We start from the raw sequence: 24,998 nt of genomic DNA on the forward strand, positions 1-24,998 counted from the left end.
CCTGTCACTTCAACTTCATATTGTTTCAGACAACGGAACAATGCTCTTCTCCAGACTGAGGGACTGACCACCTCAAAACTTTAAGGGTGATGGACTGATTACATCGTCTTCAAGTATCTTCTGCTTCTATCAACTTTTCTGTACTCGACTGAAGAAGCCTACTGTGTAGGCGAAACGTTTCGAAATAAAGATACCTAACTGTTGCATATGTGTCTTACCTAACAATCTGTCGGTATTTTATACCATTTTAATGTTCATACAAGTACATGCACAGGGTATACAAGTACATGTACAAGGTATACAAGTACATGTACAAGGTATACAAGTACATGTACAAGGTATACAAGTACATGCACAGAGTATACAAGTACATGTACAAGGTATACAAGTACATGTACAAGGTATACAAGTACATGTACAAGGTATACAAGTACATGTACAAGGTATACAAGCACATGCACAAGGTATACAAGTACATGTACAAGGTATAAAAGTACATGTACAAGGTATACAAGTACATGTACAAGGTATACAAGTACATGCACAGGGTATACAAGTACATGTACAAGTACACTGATCACCTGCGGTCCTACCTGCCTAAGCTCTTGGGAGTTAGCGTGGGCTGTTACCAAGCACCATGGCTTGTTGTAGTGTTTTAGAATCTCAGGTTCAAGTGTTGAAGAAGGAGATTCTACTTCTTTAGTAGGAAAATGGGAGGCTGAAGCTTCATATAGATGAGTTTGGGAGTGAGTGTGAGAAGGATTTAGCTGGTAAGGAGGAAATGGTCACCAGCAGTGAGAGTGGCAGCCGCTTTAAGTGGCAAGTGGTTCACAGTTCAGGAAGAAGGAAGATGAGAGTTAATAGAGAAGATGTGAAGGTAGGAAATCGATTCTCTGTTCTCCAAGACGAGTATACTTCAGTGGTTAGTGAGGTTGAAGGTACCACTGATTCCCCTGCTAATCAAGGTAAGAATATTTTAATAGTAGGAGATTCTCAGGTAAGATATGTGGACCGTGCATTTTGTAACAGAGACAGAAAGGTCAGACAGAGAGTGTGTCTTCCTGGAGCTGGTGTTGGTGACATAGTCAGCAGGTTGGATAATATTATGGCAGGTAATGGGAACAAGCCCATTATCTGTCTTAGTGCTGGGGGTAATGACATTGGGAAGGGCAGGAGAGAGGAGCTACTGGATAAGTACAGGTCAGCCATAGAAGTAGTTAGGTCTAAGGGAGGGATCCCAGTCATATGTAGCATCTTGCCTAGAAAGGAAGTGGGCAATGAATGGATGTCTAGGGCAATTGGTATAAGTTGCTGGCTAGACAGGTACTGCAAGGAACTTGCAATCCCCTTCATTGATAACTGGGACCTATTCTTTGGCAAACGTGATATGTATGCAAGGGATGGGGTTCATCTCTCTGGGGATGGAGTGGTTTGCATTAGCCAATTCAATTGAGAGGGTAATTGATGACTTGTCTAGGAATTTAAAATGACAGATTGTAGAGGTATGGGAGTTTGTGGGAAACAATCAGGCTGCAGCATTAGGGTTAAAAACAGCAGTTATTACCGGGATACCTCAGGGATATGTTTAAAAGACAATATTCAAAATAAAGTTGCTAGTAATAGCAAATTAATTGATCAACAAACAAAGAGGGATAGTAGAGGGCAACGAGTGACTAGCTCCCTTAAAGTTTTCTATATAAATAGTAGGAGTCTAAGAAATAAGATAGATGAGCTAAGATTACTTGCAAGTGTAGGTAACATAGATATTATTGGTATAACAGAGACCTGGTTCAACCTGAAATATAGAGAAATGCCTTCTGAATGCAACATACAAGGTTATAAACTATTCCACACTGATAGGGTCAACAGGAAGGGTGGTGGAGTGGCGATGTATGTCAGAAAAAATTTAAATTGCTGTCTTAGATATGATATAAGATTAGAAACATCGAACACAGAATCTGTTTGGCTACAGTTTCTCGAGGAACGTGACAAATTAATTTTGGGTGTGATTTATAGGCCCCCAAACCTTGATAGAGAGTGCAGTAAGCTGTTATGGGACGAAATTCATAAGGCATCTAGATATGAAAATGTTGTGATAATGGGAGATTTTAACTTTAGACAAATTGATTGGAACAATATGACAGGAAATCTTGAGTCTAGTGACTTTCTTGATACGGTTCAGGATTGCTTTTTAGAACAGGTTGTGAAAGAACCAACTAGAGGAAACAATCTGCCTGACTTGGTTCTTGCCAACAAAGATTCACTAATTAATAATCTTGAGGTTAATGATGAGCTTGGGGAAAGTGATCACAAATCACTTAGTTTCAATATATCATGGAATTACCCAGATAACTGCAATCAAATCTCTGTCCCAGATTTTCGCTTGGCCGACTTCATGGGACTGAAAAATTACCTGGGTGGGCTAAATTGGGATGTCTTGACTATGGGTCAGGTAGGTGATCTTGGTTGCCAATATGACGTTTTTCAGAACATTGTTCTAGCTGCCCAGACAACTTTTGTTCCGAGTAGGGAAATTAGATCTAACAAAAATGATCCTAAATGGATGAACAATAGATTAAAACATCTCATTGGTCAAAAGAGAGGCATATATAGGCGTATCAAAAGAGGGGATGGGCAGTTAAGAAATCAATATATTCAGTTAGAGAGAGAACTAAAGAAAGGAATAAGAAAAGCAAAAAGGGATTATGAAGCTAATGTCGCAAGGGATTCAAAGACTAACCCAAAAGGATTCTTTCAGGTATACAGAAGTAAGATTAGGGACAAGATTGACCCACTGAAGAGTAACTCTGGTCAGATCACTGAGAGTGATAAGAATATGTGTGAAATTCTAAATACCTACTTCCTCTCAGTTTTCACCCAGGAAAATACTAGCGATATTCCTGAAATAATAGATTATGTAGAACAGGATGATAATAAACTATATACGATTGCGGTAACTAGTGACATGGTCATCAGACAAATAGAGAAACTAAAACCTAACAAATCCCCAGGCCCTGATGAACTGTTTGCAAGGATGTTAAAGGAATGTAAAGAGGAACTTAGCATACCTTTGGCTAATCTTTTTAACATATCACTACAAACTGGCATAGTGCCTGATAAGTGGAAAATGGCAAATGTAATCCCTATTTACAAGGCAGGTGACAGGTCCTTGGCTTCGAACTATAGACCAATAAGCCTTACCTCCATAGTGGGAAAATTTATGGAATCAATAATTGCCGAAGCAATTCATAGCCATCTTGAGAGGCAAAGATTGATTAATGATTCTCAACACGGTTTTACAAAGGGGCGTTCCTGTCTTACGAATTTACTAACTTTTTTCACTAAGGTGTTTGAGGAGGTAGATCATGGTAATGAATATGATATTGTGTATATGGACTTCGGTAAGGCTTTCGATAGAGTTCCACACCAGAGGCTATTGAGGAAACTTAAGGCACACGGAATAGGAGAAATTTTTTCCTGGGTAGAGGCATGGCTGACAAATAGGCAGCAGAGAGTTTGCATAAATGGGGAGAAAGAATGTGGGCACGTCGCAAGCGGTGTTCCTCAGGGGTCAGTGTTGGGCCCGTTGTTGTTCACAATTTACATAAACGACATAGATGAGGAAATAAATAGCGACATAAGCAAATTTGCTGATGACACCAAAATAGGCCGTCCAATTCATTCTAATGAGGACACTAGAGCACTCCAAGATGATTTGAAGACTGATGCAATGGTCGGAGAAGTGGGAGATGCAGTTTAATATTGACAAATGCAAAGTTCTAAATGTTGGACAGGAAAATAACCATGCCACATATAAACTAAATAATGTAGATCTTAATACTACTGCTTGCGAAAAGGATTTAGGAGTTCTGGTTAGCAGTAATCTAAAACCAAGACAATAGTGCATTAGTGTTCGCAATAAAGCTAACAGAATTCTTGGCTTCATATCTAGAAATATAAATAATAGAAGTCCTCAGGTTGTTCTTCAACTCTATATATCCTTGGTTAGGCCTCATTTAGACTATGCTGCTCGGTTCTGGTCACTGTATTGCAGAATGGATATAAATGCTCTGGAAAATGTACAGAGGAGGATGACAAAGATGATCCCGTGTATCAGAAATCTTCCCTATGAGGACAGACTGAGGGCCCTGAATCTGCACTCTCTCGAAAGGCGTAGAATTAGGGCGAATATGATCGAGGTGTATAAATGGAAAACAGGAATAAATAAAGGGGATGCTGAAAATTTCCAGCCAAGACAGGACTCGCAGCAATGGTTTCAAGTTGGAAAAATTCAGATTCAGGAAGGATATAGGAAAGTACTGGTTTGGTAATAGAGTTGTGGATGAGTGGAACAAACTCCCCAGTACAGTTATTGAGGCTAAAACGTTGTGTAGTTTTAAAAATAGGTTAGATAAATACATGAGTGGGTGTGGGTGGGTGTGAGTTGGACCTGACTAGCTTGTGCTGCTGGGTCTGGTGCCGTGCTCCTTCCTTGAGTTGAGGTGACCAGACTGGGTGGGTCATTGGGCTAATCCGGGGGGGGGGTCATTGGGTCCATCCGGGGGGGGGGACATGGACCTGCTCCGCATGGGTCAGTAGGCCTGTTGCAGTGTTCCTTCTTTCTTATGTTCTTATGTACAAGGTATACCAGTACATGTACAAGGTATACCAGTACATGTACAAGGTATACCAGTACATGTACAAGGTATACAAGTACATGTACAAGGTATACAAGTACATGTACAAGGTATACAAGTACATGTACAAGGTATACAAGTACATGTACAAGGTATACAAGTACATGTACAAGGTATACCAGTACATGTACAAGGTATACAGATCATAGCTGACACCAATGACATACTACTATATAGAAAGTCCCTTGTTATGCTGAGCATTTCCTGCAAATTAGGTTAATATTGTCCCAGGATGCGACCCACAGCAGTCAACTAACACCCAGGTACCTATTTTAATGCTAGGTGAACATGGACAGCAGGTGTCTTAAGGAAACACGTCCTAATGTTTCCACCCGTACCGGGGATCGAACCACGGACCTCAGTGTGTGTGCTGAGTGCGCTACCAACCCAGCTACGGGACACCTAATATTTAACCATTAATGACTTCCGTACGGTATTAAACCTAACGACCACTGACATTTAATGACCCTCGTATGATCATTAGGTTTTAAAGATAGACTCACTCACCCAATTACTCGCTTAAGAAAATAAGATAACCGTAATCTCGTCGTACGGCTTTAATCTTAAGAAAACGTGGATTGAAAGTTACTGTCTTGTTTATTTGCATATATGAGGTAACGTGTGTTATCTACTATTGTACTTGTACGCCTGGGATCAGTTTCTGTACACGCGTGTGTGGGGTGTTGATCTACAGCTTCCGGGACGCATTTCTGTACATGCTGCGCGCGCATTTACTCACCTATTTGAGGTTCCAGGGGTCGATTCACAGTTCCTGGTTGCCGTTTTTTCGTTGGTTGCTACTAGGTCATTCTCCCTGCTCCATGAGCTCCATCATACCTCTTCTTAAAGCTATGTATGGATCCTGCCTCCACTACATCACTTCACAGACTATTCCACTTCCTGACAACTCTGTGACTGAAGAAATACTTCCTAACATCCCTGTGATTCATCTGTGTCTTCAACTTCCAACTGTGTGTGTACTCACCTAATTGTGGTTGCAGGGGTCGATACTCAGCTCCTGGCCCCGCCTCTCCACTAGTCGCTACAAGATCCTCTCTCTCCCTGCTCCATGAGCTTTATCATACCTCGTCTTAAAGCTATGTATGGTGCCTGCCTCCAAATTCTATCATCATGTTTTAATTCGTGTTATATATAAAACTTAATCAATAGATTATCCAATCTTAAAACTTGTTACATATACATGTATAGTTTAAATACCGATCAATACAGGATTTCCTAGATTAATCTTACGATCTGTTACCCGCACGACTGTACCGTTGAAGACTGCCAGGTTACCTGGAGGTTACCTGGAGGTTATTCCGGGGATCAACGCCCCCGCGGCCCGGTCCATGACCAGGCCTCCCGATGGATCAGGGCCTGATCAACTAGGCTGTTACTGCTGGCCGCACGCAGTCCGACGTACGAGCCACAGCCCGGCTGATCCGGCACTGACTTTAGGTATCTGTCCAGCTCTCTCTTGAAGGCAGCCAGGGGTTTATTGGTAATTCCCCTAATGCTTGATGGGAGGCTGTTGAACAGTTTTGGGCCCCGGACACTTATGGTGTTTTCTCTTAGTACGTGAGGCCAGAGACTCGAGCCTCAACCCTGTGCAGAATGGCCCACACGGGTTTACCACTGTCATTATCATAACGTCTCCAAGGACTGCTATCAGGAAGATCATCAAAGGAAAGGTATTACACTGAGTTATAACAATCCCAGACTGCTGACTTCCACAGATAAGCATTATAATCAAGGGGGAAGCGCTAAACCTGTAGGATTATACAGCGCCTGTGGGTGGGGGGAGGGATGTGGAAGGTACGCAGGCTTAATTCAGGGAACCAGAACACAGATCCAATTCCCTAGATCAACAGCCCCTCACCAGTGTCAAGGAACCTCCCTTGATAAAGCCACTGGCTGGCGATACATGTAGATGAACGGTTCAGAGAACCGACATGTTGATAAATTAGACACATGTGCAACTCTTGGAAATCTTTATTGAGGAAACGTTGACGAAACGTTTCCTCAATAAAGATTCCCAGATGTTGTACAAGTGTCTAATTCTTTATTTATACGGTAAGCTTGCGCAGGGATCCTTATGTTATTCTAGTATTTTTGTCTGACAGTAACACCGTGGAATCTTAGTACACAGGATTACACTGGATTTATTCCTGTTTAAGGTATACAGTGGCTCGGTTGGTAGCGCACTCAGCTCACAATGAGATCCGCGATTCGATCCCCGGTACGGGTGGGTACATTTGGACGTGTTTCCTTAAGGCACCTGGTGTCCCTGTTCATCTAGCAGTAAGTAGGTACCTAGGTGTCAGCCTACTGGTGTGGGTCGCATCCTGGGGACAAAATTAATCTAACTTCTCCGAAATGTTCTGCATAACAAGAGGCTTACTATATAGTATGTCAATGATCTGAGCTATGGTCTGTATAAGTTGTGTCGTGTACTGGTAGAAACAAAGATTATCATCGACAAACGAACTCAGGATTCGTGTCGAGCAAGTAGATTATTTATGTTGGCAACGTCTGGGTCTTATAATCATGTTTGTATCCCATTCGTATTATATTCATGGGCAAGCATTAAACCCACAAGGGTCATAAATCGCCTCGGGAATGGGAAGTAACCAGACTTCATGCGAGGAAGGGAAGGGTGGCTCCAATTTAGAACAAGAATCTTAGAGACCTACTTTAGTTCCCCCTTGCTTGCTCTCTCTCTCTCTCTCTCTCTCTCTCTCTCTCTCTCTCTCTCTCTTTCTCTCTCTCTCTCTCTCTCTCTCTCACACCAATAAGTAACATACACAAGGTACTCACGTCTGGCAGCGCGGGACAATGTAGTTCCTTAAAGCGTTGGTCGCCCCACGCACGCTGTAAGACACGTATTCAATTCTATACCCAGATCTTACTCAATTTATAACAACAGATTCCACTTAAATCCAGATAACTTTTGCCTATCTGCAGATTATCAATTATTTTTTTATTATTCAGTGTTTAAATAACTCTGCATTCTAAAGCTCATTAGTGCTTATAATCAGAATCTATTCTAAGTCGAGATGTATTCTCTTTAAGACATGTGTACAACGTTTCGCCCACACAGTAGGCTTCTTCAGTCGTGTTGTTAGGTAAGACACATATGCAACAGTTAGGTATCTTTATTAAAGATAAAGATACCTAACTGTTGCATATGTGTCTTACCTAACAACCTGTCGGTATTTTATACCATTTTAATGTTCATTCTTCAGTCGTGTACAAAAAAAAAGCAGAAGCAATAGAGATATAAAGATGATGTCCTCAGTCCATCAACCTTGAAGATGTAGGTTGGAGGTGGTCAGTCCCTCAGCCTGGAGGAGTGTTGCTCCATTGTCTGGAACACTGTTCCAGACTATGGAACAATAAATAACATAAGAGGCACAATACCGTGACTGGAACAATCTCGAGTGCTTCTGTTACTTTTCTGTACTCGACTGACGAAGCCTACTGTGTAGTCGAAACGTTTCGGAGTACAGATACCTGTCGCACACATGTCTTACCAACAGCTCAGTATTGTGTACCACTATATTGTGTCTATTAACGAGTAAAACATCTACAACAGTTGGGTAACTCAATTGTTGAAACGTTTCGCCTTCACAGTAGGTTCCAGTCAAACACAGAGGCAGCAAATTTTCAAGTTTCTACTGGCTCGACAAAGATCCTTGAGAGTGAAACGTAGCCACACTTGAGACTGAAAGAGCCTATCCACAGGCGAAACGTCTCATAAGAATTTACGGCAATATCTTCTCAAAAATAATATTTAAAGGGGTGGGGGTAAGCCAGCAGAAGGCCTCTGTCAGATGACCAGAAGCTACTATCACTAAGACCCTCGTCAGGAAAACCTTGTCCTGTGTCGATTATCTGACCTTCAGTCTTCCAGGCTGAGGGACTGACTGGTTGGATTCCAGGACGACCTGTCTTCGTACTCCTAGCGATTCCAGTCACACACAAACTAGTAAGTAAACACCAGGTCATATTTATTTATTAAAAAACGTGTCCGACCGAAACGATGTCCTAGTGTCTGCTTACAGTCCTAAACCAATTTTTCGGTATTTATTACCAAGTTTTATACCAGTAAACAGTGGCACCGACCAGCCGTGACGGCTGGACAACATTTCGCTCCTGGAGAGCGAAACGTTGCCTCAATAAAATGTCACATTAATTCCACAAGTGCCCTTTAATCTAACCCTTGCCCTCATTCGAAAATAATGAGGATTTGGGAGCCAATTTCAGTACATATTGCTTTGAAATTGTGAGAATCTTATTAAAACGCCCCTTTACCAGGCCTGGTAAAGGGTAATTACCCCTTTACCAGGAGTGGAAAAGGGTAATTACCCCTCTCCAGGCCTGGTAAAGGGTAATTACCCCTTTACCAGGAGTGGAAAAGGGTAATTACCCCTCTCCAGGCCTGGTAAAGGGTTTAACAGAGGGGGTTGATTAAAGCAAACTCGTACCTCAAACCTAATTAAGGTTTAGACCTGCTTAAACAATGATCCTGAGAGGGCAGAGTCATCAAGGTGTATCCTTAATTAGCACCAAAAGGGGTTACCTGGTCCTCACAGTATCGAAAAATGTCTGGACGATCTGGAAGGATCAACAAAATGGTGGTAGAAGTGTGTATTACTCATTACACCAAAAGAAATGTATAGGCGAGGGAGACAGAGAGCTAGAGAGAGAGAGCGTGTGCAAGAGAGCAAGACAGTGAGTGTGTGTGTGTACTCACTTATTTGTGGCTGCAGGGGTCGATACATAGCTCCTAGCTATGTATATATATATATATATATATATATATATATATATATATATATATATATATATATATATATATATATATATATATATATATATATATATATATATATATATAAACTAGAAAAAGAATTCGAGTGACTACATCTAATTCTAAATTCACACGCTATAGATGAGACAGGATTAAGTAATAATATGCAAATTATATCAAGATTAGTTTATTATCCAAAGAATTATGTTTATAAGAGGTTGAATAGAAAATACTAAGCGTATTACTGCTTCCAGTCAAGACTACAGATCTTGTCCCAGTGATGGAAACGAGAGAAACGTAGCATAACACGATCATTACCGACAACATTTCGCCCACCACACAGCTGACTGTTGTAGTATATAATACGGTCGGGTTTATAAGACACGTGTGCACAGTTAAGCGTTTTTATTCCGAAACGTTTCGCCTACATAGCAGGCATCTTCAGTCGAGTATAGAAAAGTTTAGAAGAAGCAGTAGAAATGTGAAGACGTCATCAGTCTCTCACCCTTGAAGACGTGGTTTTGAGAGGGTCAGTCCCTCAGCCTCCAGGCTGAGGGACTCACCACACATATATACATATACACATAATTATACATGTACATACACACACACACACTACAAATACACATATACATACGTATACACACATATACATATATGCATACAAATAAACAAATATATATATACATATACATACAAATACATATATACATACACATAAACACAAACATGATATACATACCAACATACGAAAATATACCAACATACACCTAACAACATACACATACTAACATACAAAAATATACATAAGTATGGTGACACATGAAGCATCAATGACGCTACAACACAACATACACCAACATAACAACATACACCAATATACCAACATACACCAACATAACAACATACACCAATATACCAACATACACCAACATAACAACATACACCAACATAACAACATACACCAACATAACAACATACACCAACATAACAACATACACCAATATACCAACATACACCAACATAACAACATACACCAACATAACAACATACACCAACATACCAACATACACCAACATAACAACATACACCAACATAACAACATACACCAACATAACAACATACACCAACATACACCAACATACCAACATACACCAACATAACAACATACACCAACATAACAACATACACCAACATAACAACATACACCAATATACCAACATACACCAACATAACAACATACACCAACATAACAACATACACCAACATACCAACATACACCAAAATAATAACATACAACATACACCAACATACCAACATACACCAACATACCAACATACACCAACATAACATACAACATACACCAACATAACATACAACATACAGCAACATAACATACACCAACATACCAACATACACCAACATAACAACATACACCAACATAACAACATACACCAACATAACAACATACACCAACATAACGTACAAAAACACACCAACATACACCAACATACATTACACCAACATACACCAACATACCAACATACACCAAAATAACAACATACACCAACATACATAACATATACAAACATACCAACATAATCCAACATACACCAGCATACACCAACATACCAACATACACTAACATACCAACATACATCAACATACCAACATACACCAACATACCAACATACACCAACATACCAACATACACTAACATGCCAACATACCAACATACACCAACATACACAACACACACCAACATACCAACATACACAACATACACCAACATACACAACATACCAACATACACAACATATACAACATACACAACATACACCAACATAACAACATACATAACATACACAACATACACAACATATACAACATACACAACATACACCAACATACACAACATACATAACATACATAACATACACAACATAACATAAACCAACATAACATACACAACATACACCAACATAACATACACCAACATAACATACACAACATACACCAACATAACATACACCAACATACACAACATAACATACACAACATACACCAACATAACATACACAACATACACCAACATAACATACACAACATAACATACACCAACATAACATACACAACATACACCAACATAACATACACAACATAACATACACCAACATAACATACACAACATACACCAACATAACATACACCAACATAACATACACAACATACAACACAACATACACAACATACACCAACATACACAACATAACATACACCAACATACACAACATAACATACACCAACATACACAACATAACATACACCAACATACACAACATACACAAACATAACAACATACACCAACATACACAACATACACAACATACACCAACATACACAACAAACACCAACATACACAACATACACCAACATAAACAACATACACCAACATACACAACATACACCAACATACCAACATACACAACATACACAACATACACAACATACGCCAACATACACCTTAACATCCCGTGACCGACGTAGGTACCCACAACACAATTGTCACCTAACATACACCAACATACACAACATACACCAACATACACAACATACACCAACATACCAACATACACCAACATACCAACATACACAACATACACCAACATACCAACATACACCAACATACCAACATACACCAACATACCAACATACCAACATACATCAACATACACCAACATACACCAACATACCAACATACATCAACATACACCAACATACCGACATACACAACATACACCAACATACACAACATAACAACATACACAACATACACCAACATGCCAACATACACCAACATACCAACATACACAACATACACAACATACCAACATACACAACATACACCAACATACACATAACATACACAACAAACATCAACATACACAATATACACAACATACACAACATACACCAACATACCAACATACACCAACATACACAACATACACCAACATAACAACTTACACCAACATACACAACATACACAACATACCAACATACACAACATGCACCAACATACACATAACATACACAACAAACATCAACATACACAATATACACAACATACACAACATACACCAACATACCAACATACACCAACATAACAACATACACCAACATACGCAACATACACCAACATACCAACATACACAACATACACAACATACATAACATACGCAAACATACACCTTAACATCCCGTGACAGACGTAGGTACCCACAACACAACTGTCACCTAACATACACAACATACACCAACATACACAACATACACAACATACACCAACATACACAACATACACCAACATACACAACATACACAACATACACCAACATACACAACATACACCAACATACACAACATACACAACATACACCAACATACACAACATACACCAACATACCAACATACACCAACATACCAACATACACAACATACACCAACATACACCTTAACATCCCGTGACCGACGTAGGTACTCCACACAACACAACCGTCACCTAACATACAGCAACATACACAACATACACCAACATACACAACATACACAACATACACCAACATACACCAACATACCAACATACATCTTAACATCCCGTGACCGACGTAGGTACCCACCACAACACAACCGTCACCTAACATACACAACATACACAACATACACAACATACACAACATACACAACATACACCAACATACACAACATACACCAACATACCAACATACATCTTAACATCCCGTGGCCGACGTAGGTACCCACCACAACACAAGCGTCACCTAACATACAGCAACATACACAACATACACAACATACACCAACATACACAACATACACCAACATACACAACATACACAACATACACCAACATACCAACATACATCTTAACATCCCGTGACCGACGTAGGTACCCACCACAACACAACCGTCACCTAACATACACAACATACACCAACATACACAACATACACCAACATACACCAACATACACCTTAACATCCCGTGACCGACGTAGGTACCCACCACAACACAACCGTCACCTAACATACACAACATACACCAACATACACAACATACACCAACATACACCAACATACACCTTAACATCCCGTGACCGACGTAGGTACCCACCACAACACAACCGTCACCTAACATACAGCAACATACACAACATACACCAACATACACAACATACACCAACATACACAACATACACCAACATACCAACATACACCTTAACATCCCGTGACCGACGTAGGTACCCACCACAACACAACTGTCACCTAACAAGTAATTAGGTGCCCTTGCCCAGGTGTCCTGTGCACAGCTGATGTGTGAGAAGTGTGAACAAAGGCGTGTTAAGCTACGTACCTGACCACTACGTCTGTTAATGGGGTACAACATACCACTTTTTCCTTCTCCCATCCCCCATCAGTCTTCACCCATTTATCCCCCGGGTCTCTCCAGTCTTTGGAAAATATTGGCATTGTTAGGGTGCTGGTGTTGTGGGACACATGCGCGGCACAACCTCCCTCTCACACTGCTGGACGAACACTGAGTCGTCTGAGTCAGCTGATGCTTATAAACACTTCCCACCGCCCCCCCCCCCCGGGGCCTGCATCCCTTACTCCCAGCATCCCTAGCTCCCTCCCAGCATCCCTAGCTCCCTCCCAGCATCCCTAACTCCCAGCATCCCTAGCTCCCTCCCAGCATCCCTAACTCCCAGCATACCTAACTCCCAGCATCCCTAACTCCCAGCATCCCTAACTCCCAGCATCCCTAGCTCCCTCCCAGCATCCCTAACTCCCAGCATCCCTAGCTCCCTCCCAGCATCCATAATTCCCAGCATCCCTAACTCCCTCCCAGCATCCCTAACTCCCTCCCAGCATCCCTAACTCCCTTACAGCGTCCCTAACTCCCTCCCAGCATCCCTTACTCTCAGCGTCCCTAACTCCCTCCCAGCTTCCCTAACTCCCTCCCAGCATCCCTAACTCCCTCCCAGCATCCCTAACTCCTTTCCAGCGTCCCTAACTTCTTCCCAGCATCCCTAACTCCCAGCATGCCTAACTCCCAGCATCCCTAACTCCCTCCCAGCATCCCAAACTCCCTCCCAGCATCCCTAACTCCCAGCATCCCTAACTCCCAGCATCCCTAGCTTCCTCCCAGCATCCCTAACTCCCAGCATCCCTAGCTCCCTCCCAGCATCCCTAACTCCCTCCCAGCATCTCTAACTCCCTCCCAGCATCCCTAACTCCCTTACAGCGTCCCTAACTCCCTCCCAGCATCCCTAACTCCCAGCATCCCTAACTCCCTCCCAGCTTCCCTAACTCCCTCCCAGCATCCCTAACTCCCTTCCAGCATCCCTAACTCCTTTCCAGCGTCCCTAACTTCTTCCCAGCATCCCTAACTCCCAGCATGCCTAACTCCCAGCATCCCTAACTCCCTCCCAGCATCCCTAACTCCCTCCCAGCATCCCTAACTCCCTCCCAGCATCCCTAACTCCCAGCATCCCTAACTCCCTCCCAGCATCCCTAGCTCCCTCCCAGCATCCCTAACTCCCAGCATCCTTAACTCCCCCAACATCCTTAACTCCCAGCATCCTTAACTCCCTCCAAGCATCCCTAACTCCCTCCCAGCATCCTTAACTCCCAGCATTCTTAACTTCCTCCCAGCATCCTTAACTCCCAGCATCCTTAATTAACTCCCAACATTCTTAACTCCTAGCATCCCTAACTCCTAGCATCCCTAACTCCCAGCATCCCTAACTCCTAATATCTTTAACTCCCTCCCAGCATTCTCAACTCCCTCCCAGCATCCTTAGCTCCCTTCCAGCATCCTTAACTCCCTTCCAGCATCGTTAACTCCAAGCATCCCTAACTACCTCCCAGCATCCCTAACTCCCTCACTGCATCCCTAACTCACTCCTAGAATCTCTAACTCCCTCCTGGCATCCCTAACTCCCACCTAGCATCCCCAACTCCCTCCTAGCATCCCTAACTCCCTCCTAGCATCCCTAACTCCTAGCATCCTTAACTCCCTCCCAGCATCCCTAGCTCCCATTCAGCATCCCTAACTCCCTCCCAGCACCCTTAACTGCATCCCAGCATCCCTTAACTCCCAGCATCCCTAACTCCCAACATCCCTAACTCCCAGCATCCTTAACTCCCTTAAAGCATCCCTAACTCTCAGTATGCCTAACCCCCAGCATCCCTAAATCCCTGCATCCTCAGCATCCAAAACTCCCTACATCTCTAACTCCCTACATCCCTAACTCTCTGCATCCTTAACTCCCTGCATCCCTAACTCCCAGCATCCCTAAGTCCCAGCATCCCTAACTTCCTGCATCCCTAACTCCCTACATCCCTAACTCCCAGCATCCCTAAGTCCCAGATCCCTAACTCCCTACATCCCTAACTCCCTACATCCCTAACTCCTTGCATCCCCAACTTCCTGCATCCATAACTCCCTACATCCCTAACCTCCTGCATCCCTAACTCCCTGCATCCCTAACTCCTGGCATCCATATATCCTTGCATCCCTAACTCCCTGCATCCATAACTCCCTAAATCCCTAACTCCTGGCATCCATATATCCTTGCATCCCTATCTCCCTACATCCCTAACTCCTTGCATCCCTAACTCCCTACATCCTTAACTCCCCACATCCCTAACTCCCTGCATCCCTAACTCCCTGCATCCCTAACTCCTGGCATCCATATATCCTTGCATCCCTAACTCCCTGCATCCCTAACTCCCTACATCCCTAACTCCCTACATCCCTAACTTCCTGCATCCCTAACTCCTTGCATCCCTAACTCTCAGCATCCCTAACTCCTTGTGTCCCTAACTCCCTACATCCCTAACTCCCTGCTTCCCTAACTCCTGGCATCCCTAACTCCCTACATCCCTAACTCCCTGCATCCCTAACTTCCTACATCCCTAACTCCTGGCATCCATATATCCTTGCATCCCTAACTCAGTACATCTCTAACTCCCTGCATCCCTAACTCCTTGCATCCCTAACTCCCTGCATCCATAACTCCCTACATCCCTAACTTCCTGCATCCTTAACTCCCAGCATCCCTAACTCCTTGCATCCCTAACTTCCTATATCCCTAACTCCCTGCATCTCTAACTCCGTGTATCCCTAACTCTTTGCATCCCTAACTTCCTGCATCCATAACTCCCTGCATCCCTAACTCCTTGCATCCCTAACTCCTTGCATCCCTACCTCCTTGCATCCCTAACTCCCAGCATCCCTAACTCCTTGTATCCCTAACTCTTTGCATCCCTAACTTCCTGCATCCATAACTCCCAGCATCCCTAACTCCCTGCATCCCTAACTCCCTGCATCGCTAACTCCCAGCATCCCTAACTCCCTGCATCCATAACTCCCTGCATCCCTGACTCCCAGGATCCATAACTCCCTGCATCCCTAACTCCCTGCATCCATAACTCCCTGCATCCCTAACTCCCAGCATCCCTAACTCCCTATATCCCTAACTCCCTGCATCTCTATCTCCGTGCATCCCTAACTCCCTGCATCCATAACTCCCTGCATCTCTAACTTCCTGCATCCCTAACTATTTGCATCCCTAACTCCCAGCATCCCTAACTCCCTGCATCCATAACTCCCTGCATCTCTGACTCCCAGGATCCATAACTCCCTGCATCCCTAACTCCCTGCATCCATAACTCCCTGCATCCCTAACTCCCAGCATCCCTAACTCCCTATATCCCTAACTCCCTGCATCTCTATCTCCGTGCATCCCTAACTTCCTGCATCCATAACTCTCTGCATCCATAACTGCCAGCATCCCTAACTCCCTGCATCCCTAACTCCCTGCATCCCTAACTCCCTACATCCCTAACTTCCTGCATCCCTAACTCCAAGAATGCCTAACTCCTTGCATTCCTAACTCCCTGCATTACTAACTCCCAGCATCCCTAACTCCCTGCATCCATAGCTCCCTGCATCCCTAACTCCCAGCATCCCTAACTCCTTGCATCCCTGACTCCCAGCATCCCTAACTCCCTGCATCCCTAACTCCCTACATTCCTAACTCCCTGCATCCCTAACTCCTTGCATCCCTAATTCCCTACATCCCTAACTCCCTGCATCTCTAACTCCCTTCATCCCTAACTCCTTGCATCTGCACTAGAGGTATGCACAAGGCTTATTCCTCTAAGGAAAAGGAGGAGAAGATGTAAACTAGAAAGAGAAAGACGCTCCTTATACAGTAGGGCCCCGCTTTACGGCGTTCCGCTAATACGGTCATTTCAAATTATGACCAAAATTCGCTATACGGCTCCCCCCACCTGACTTTCTAATACGGTCACCGTGCCCCACCCGGTTTGTTTACATTCTGTGTGAGATCTGTAAGCACTAAATCTCTCCATTATGTCTGGAAACTCCAAAATTTTAAGTGTTTTTAAAAGTTATTTCATATTTTATATATACTCTGATAATTATACTTATGTATACCTGTACTTAAATAAACTTACATACTGTGCTGGCATGCAGGTACACATTAAAATCAGTAAGAGTGTTTTATGTCTCCAGACGTCATATTAGTAATGATAATAATAATCACGGAGTCTCATTTAAATGTCGTATATTACGTTAATATACACACTTTCATTAATCCATCTTTGATATTTTTTCAAAATTATATAATAAACACGATGCATAACATATAAAGATGATAAATACACCCCACAGTAGAATAAATAAACATAAATGAGATGTGGTAGCAGACGACTGGTGGCTAGAGCTCCCGCTTCACACACGGAGGTCCTGGGTTCGATTCCCGGCGGGTGGAAACATTTCGACACGTTTCCTTACACCTGTTGTCCTGTTCACCTAGCAGCAAATAGGTACCTGGGTGTTAGTCGACTGGTGTGGGTGGCATCCTGGGGGACAAGATTAAGGACCCCAATGGAAATAAGTTAGACAGTCCTCGATGATGCACTGACTTTCTTGGGTCATCCTGGGTGGCTAACCCTCCGGGGTTAAAAATCCGAACGAAATCTTATCTTATCTTATCTTATCTTATAATCATCATCACTGAGTCTCATTAAATGTGGTATTTTTATTTTTTTATTATCACACTGGCCGATTCCCACCAAGCCAGGGTGGCCCGAAAAATAAAAACTTTCACCATTATTCACTCCATCACTGTCTTGCCAGAAGGGCGCTTTACACTACAGTTTTTAAACTGCAACATTAACACCCCTCCTTCAGAGTGCAGGCACTGTACTTCCCATCTCCAGGACTCATGTCCGGCCTGCCGGTTTCCCTGAATCCCTTCATAAATGTTACTTTGCTCACACTCCAACAGCACGTCAAGTATTAAAAACCATTTGTCTCCATTCACTACTATCAAACACGCTCACGCATGCCTGCTGGAAGTCCAAGACCCTCGCACACAAAACCTCCTTTACCCCCTCCCTCCAGCCTTTCCTAGGCCGACCCCTACCCCGCCTTCCTTCCACTACAGACTGATACACTCTTGAAGTCATTCTGTTTCGCTCCATTCTCTCTACATGTCCGAACCACCTCAACAACCCTTCCTCAGCCCTCTGGACAACAGTTTTGGTAATCCCGCACCTCCTCCTAACTTCCAAACTATGAATTCTCTGCATTATATTCACACCATACATTGCCCTCAGACATGACATCTCCACTGCCTCCAGCCTTCTCCTCGCTGCAACATTCATCACCCATGCTTCACACCCATATAAGAGCATTGGTAAAACTATACTCTCATACATTCCCCTCTTTGCCTCCAAGGACAAAGTTCTTTGTCTCCACAGACTCCTAAGTGCACCACTCACCCTTTTCCCCTCATCAATTCTATGATTCACCTCATCTTTCATAGACCCATCTGCTGACACGTCCACTCCCAAATATCTGAATACGTTCACCTCCTCCATACTCTCTCCCTCCAATCTGATATCCAATCTTTCATCACCTAATCTTTTTGTTATCCTCATAACCTTACTCTTTCCTGTATTCACCTTTAATTTTCTTCTTTTGCACACCCTACCAAATTCATCCACCAATCTCTGCAACTTCTCTTCAGAATCTCCCAAGAGCACAGTGTCATCAGCAAAGAGCAACTGTGACAACTCCCAAGACCCTCGCATTTACTTCTCTTACAACCCCATCTATAAATATATTAAACAACCACGGTGACATCACACATCCTTGTCTGGGAAATAATTTCCCTCTTTCCTACATACTCTAACTTGAGCCTCACTATCCTCGTAAAAACTCTTCACTGCTTTCAGTAACCTACCTCCTACACCATACACTTGCAACATCTGCCACATTGCCCCCCTATCCACCCTGTCATACGCCTTTTCCAAATCCATAAATGCCACAAAGACCTCTTTAGCCTTATCTAAATACTGTTCACTTATATGTTTCACTGTAAACACCTGGTCCACACACCCCTTACCTTTCCTAAAGCCTCCTTGTTCATCTGCTATCCTATTCTCCGTCTTACTCTTAATTCTTTCAATGTGGTATATTACGTTAATATACACATTTTCATTAATCCATCCATGATATTTTATCAAAATTATATAATAAACACGATACATCACTGTAGTGATACTGCTCCTGTGGGGAGCAGCAGCAGGATAATACTGCACCACCTCTCGGGGCCCTTAACAACAACAACAGTTTGGTGTGTGTCATGGGCGCCAACACATGGTGTGTGATTCTCTTCTCTTCTACTATCCCTATATTAGTGATGCAGATTACATGGTGAGTTTAAATATGTGGCCTGTAGTTATAACTTTTCTCTTGACATATGCAAGACATCACCATCCCTGTAGAAGCCGTTATTAGATGTACTAGTCATTATATTTTGTTGTTGCAGAAGTACTATGAAGATTCTATGTTCAATAAAGCCTAGAGATAAGACCTGTGTTTCTATCACAACAATTTATTGAACATAGAATCCTGGGCTACCTGGTGGTGATCCTGCGCTAGACTACATCACAACATGGAGCGTTTACTGAAACCTGAGAGGCTAGACTGTGACCCCAGCTTATCAACGGCTGCTCAGGAATGGAAGCACTGGTTTAAGACTTTCGAATACTTCTTGGGAGCCCTTCCTAAAGAAGATCTAGATAAACTAAGTCTGCTCATCAATTTTGTGTCACCTAAGATATATGAGGCTATTTCTGAGTGTAATACCTACGAAGATGTTATCAAAACCCTCAAGTCTCAGTATATTAAACCTACAAATAAAATCTTTGCACGCTATCGCCTTGCAACTCGCCGCCAGCAGATTGATGAATCCTTAGAGGAATACCTTCAAGCACTGAAAATTTTAGGTAAGGACTGTCACTTCCAAGCAGTGACAGCTGCTCAGTATTGTGAAGAGTCCATCAGGGATACTTTTATCAGTGGCCTGCAATCACCAATAATAAGGCAGCGTTTATTGGAGAATAAAACTCTCGACTTAGCCGCTGCCTTTGACCAGGCAAGAGCTCTAGATTCAGCCCAGAAGAATTCTGAAGTATACAGTACCACTCAGCCTTCTCGAGTGGTAAGTGTTGCAATTCCTGACCAAGACTCTTGCAATGAAGTTACTGTGGAACCTGCCTCAGTGACAGCAGCAGCAGGTACGGTGTGTTTCTTTTGTGGTTTTTCAAGACGTCCACGTCCAAAGTGTCCTGCTCGTGAAGCAATGTGCCGTAAATGCCACAAGAAAGGTCACTTTGCTAAAGTATGTCGTGCTAATGCATCAACAAGAGCTAGTGCCTCCACACATTCCAGTGATCATGCGACACTAGCAACAGTGACTTCTGCGGCTACTCCAAATTCACTGTCAAAGGCAGTTGTGAAAGTATTCATCAAAGGAACAGAAGTAGATGGTCTTATTGATAGTGGCAGCTCAGAGAGTTTCATCAATCTTGACTTAGTTAAACGCCACTCCTTGACTGTACATCACTCATCAGGTACCGTTTCCATGGCATCAACATCTCTCTCTATTCAGACCTTAGGGTTTTGTAAGGTAAATCTCAGAGTTAATGGAAAGGATTATCAAGATGTACATTTAGCTATTCTGCCACAACTGTGCTCTGATGTTATCCTTGGTCAGGACTTTCAGAAGCTGCATGGTAGTGTCACCTTAACATATGGAGGTGAGCTGCCTCCTCTTGTTGTCTGTGGACTTAGCACTTTAAGGGTAGACCCACCAAAGCTGTTTGCAAATCTTACCGCGGATTGCCATCCTATATCAGCTAAGTCACGCCGCTATTCTTATGAGGATCGGATGTTCATTGAGAAAGAAACTCAGAGGCTGCTGAAGGAGGGTATTATAGAACCGAGTAATTCCCCTTGGCGTGCACAGGTTGTTGTTGTTAAAGATGGTTATAGGAAACGGAGACTGGCTATCGATTACTCTGAGACAATCAACAAATTTACACTTCTTGATGGGTACCCTCTACCTCGAATTGATGATACAGTGAACAAAATTGCTCAGTACTATGTGTTTAGCACAATTGATCTACAGAGTGCCTATCATCAAGTCCCTATAAGGAATGAAGATAAACCATACACAGCATTTCAGGCTAGTGATGGCCTGTATTTACCAGAGTCCCTTTTGGAGTCACCAATGGGGTAGCCTGCTTCCAACGAATTATGGATTCACTCATTCAGGAAGAGCAACTCATGGGAACTTACACGTATTTAGATAATGTTACCATTTGTGGCAAGACCCAGGAGGAACATGATGCAAACCTTGATAAGTTTTTGGAAGCCGCCAAGAAGAAAAATATCAGTTACAATGAGGTTAGTTAGTTTAATATGTTTATTATGCACCCCATACCCATCCTGTGGGTGGTAGTCAAAAGATTACAGAGGTACATAATTGGTCCAGGGACTGGACTCCAAAGTTTTGATAGCTGAGCAAGTTACAAAGGTAATGAACTAGATCTGGTCATAATCATGACCAAGTTACAAAGGTAATGAGCTCCAGGTAGAGCTGGTCACACTCATGAATAATTGCAAAGGTAATGAATCATAAACACATTAATCATGAGAATTTACAAAGGTAATGAGCTCCAGGTAGAGCTGGTCAAAATCATGACAAGTTTCAAAGGTAATGAATGATAAACACGTTATCACATGATTACAATCATAGACAAATTACAGAGTAATGAGCAGTTAACAAACATAGCAGGGAATTCATCCATTGCCCCAACAACAGATGTTGCTAGGTGCCTGTCTCTCCTCGGTAGACAGCCATTGCAAACAGCAGCAAGTTGCCCCGGGATCTGCTGCTTGCACGAGCACCATCGACCCTCCCCAAGAGGTCCAAGAAGCCAGTGACTCCGTTAGCAGCCCGATGGAGAGCTCCCCTAGGGACATGTCAGCGTCCTAGTGGACGCCAAGTTGATTGAAGATCCCAGGCCCTCGTGTGCACGGATGTTGAAGCTTGAGGAACTGAGTACACACTGCCTGTGGCACACCTGACAGCTGCCTCGCGGTCGAACTCCACGATGCTGTCCCTGTAGTGGAAGTTCCTGTGAGCCCGGCACTCCCTGCAGTGCCATCGCTGACATCATGGGTTAGGGGAGAAGTACCCTCTACAGATGAGGTGGCGCTGGGAGTTGGGTGGGTGAGTCGGGGGAGACGGGCAGGGGTGAGGCGTTATGAGAGGGTCACTCTTTATTACACACGCCCTCCCTCTCCCCCCCAGCGGAGAGGGGGGAGGCGCTGACTGGTCCTGACTCGACAACACCAAATCCTCTGAAACTGCACAACACTTCAACTATTTACGTTGAAACGATGCACTGGGATGTCCGTTCGCTGCTCTGGTATCTTCTCAAAGCATTCACACTGAGTTCTGTTAAGTAGGGACCTGGTCAGCCTCTTTGACCAGGAGCTATCCTTGAAAATCCCGCAGCTAGCCCGCTACACAACCTGCCGTGTCGGCCATGTTGAGCCCTCCCGTTACAATGAGGAAAGGTGCACTTTTTCAACTAAAAGGCTTAGTATCCTTGGTTATGTAGTGGAAGGAGGTTCAATATTCCCAGACCCTGAACGACTACGACCTCTACGGGAACTTCCAATGCCTCAAGACAAAAAGTCACTCCGAAGAACTCTTGGTCTCTTTGCTTATTACTCACAATGGATCTACAACTATTCAAGTAAAGTCCGCCCATTGAGTGCTACCACATTTCCTGTGACAAAGGAAGCAGAAGCCGCTTTCCATACTCTCAAACAGGACATTGAAAACTCAGTAGTTCAAGCCATTGATGAGTCCCTACCATTCGAAGTGGAAATGGATGCATCTGACATTGCCATTGCTGCAGTCTTATCTCAGGCAGGACGACCAGTAGCCTTCTTTTCGAGAACTTTTCAAGGATCAGAGAAATGTTACGCTGCTGTAGAAAAGGAAGCCCAGGCCATCATAGAAGCAGTTCGCCACTGGAGGCATTATTTAACTGGTAGACATTTCACCATAAGGACTGACCAACGGTCCGTGATGTATATGTTCGACAAGAAGCACAAAAGTAGGATAAAGAATGACAAGATATTACGCTGGAGGATGGAACTATCGTGTTATGACTTTATCTTATTTAATGACTTAAATGAATCAAACAGTTACTGTAATTACTACACTGCAGAACAATCAAAGGCACTTCTCAGTGCCAACAACAACATAACTATCTTTAACTACAATATCAGATCATTAAGCAAGCATTACGATGACCTCATAGCATTACTAAATTCCTTACATGCCAATATGTCCATCATTACACTAACTGAAACCTGGCTAAAGCCTGATAGTACAGATGTCTATGCCATTCCTGGTTACACAGCCATACACAACTGTAGGCCAGACCAACAAGGGGGTGGCACAGCCATATACTACTCAGACCAACTAGAATGTATCACTAATACTTGCACAAGGGATGAACATGGGGAATATATAATAGCTAAATTCAAATCCAAATACCTACAAAAACCTCTCACATTGATAAACATCTACAGAGTTCCACAGTCAAACATTAGCCAATTTAGTCAAAATCTAGGAAGTATGATAACTGATGCACGCATGAACAAAGATCACTTACTACTCTCAGGTGACTTCAATATAAATCTCCTGCAAGACCAGGACCCTCACGTTACTGAATTCACAAACACAATGAGTAACTGTATGTTACTACCAACAGTAACAAAACCTACAAGAGTTACAGAGACTAGTGTTTCCCTACTTGACCACATCTGGACCAACACCATATCCCCTTTAAAATCAGGCATAATTACAGATAATACCACAGACCACTACCCTACTTTCCTCATAACAACTCTTGGTAAACTACCCCAAGACACTACTAAAGTCACCTTCAGACTTTACAATGAGGCAGCCATTAATAACTTCGCAACAGCATTAGCAAACA

The 24,998-nt window shown here is 43.0% G+C and overlaps 1 protein-coding gene across 3 annotated transcripts in view; it reads right to left on the reverse strand.

The window, feature by feature from the left end:
• The window catches only part of LOC128704696 (F-box only protein 25), a 67,756-nt gene extending 53,641 nt beyond the window's left edge, over positions 1-14,115 (reverse strand). Inside the window, exons 1-2 of one of the 3 annotated variants that reach the window (XM_070079620.1) lie at positions 13,942-14,115; positions 7,515-7,568 (exon numbers count right to left, since the gene is read on the reverse strand). In XM_070079620.1, the coding sequence (XP_069935721.1) occupies positions 7,515-7,568; positions 13,942-14,057 (170 nt within the window). In that variant the 5' untranslated portion in view covers positions 14,058-14,115. The remainder of the gene's footprint in view (positions 1-7,514; positions 7,569-13,941) is intronic. The other 2 variants (XM_070079621.1, XM_070079622.1) reach the window with 2 other exon arrangements.
• Between the last annotated feature and the right edge of the window lie 10,883 nt (positions 14,116-24,998).

This window comes from Cherax quadricarinatus, chromosome 100, assembly GCF_038502225.1.
Source record: "Cherax quadricarinatus isolate ZL_2023a chromosome 100, ASM3850222v1, whole genome shotgun sequence".
Taxonomy (NCBI): Eukaryota; Metazoa; Arthropoda; class Malacostraca; order Decapoda; family Parastacidae; genus Cherax; species Cherax quadricarinatus.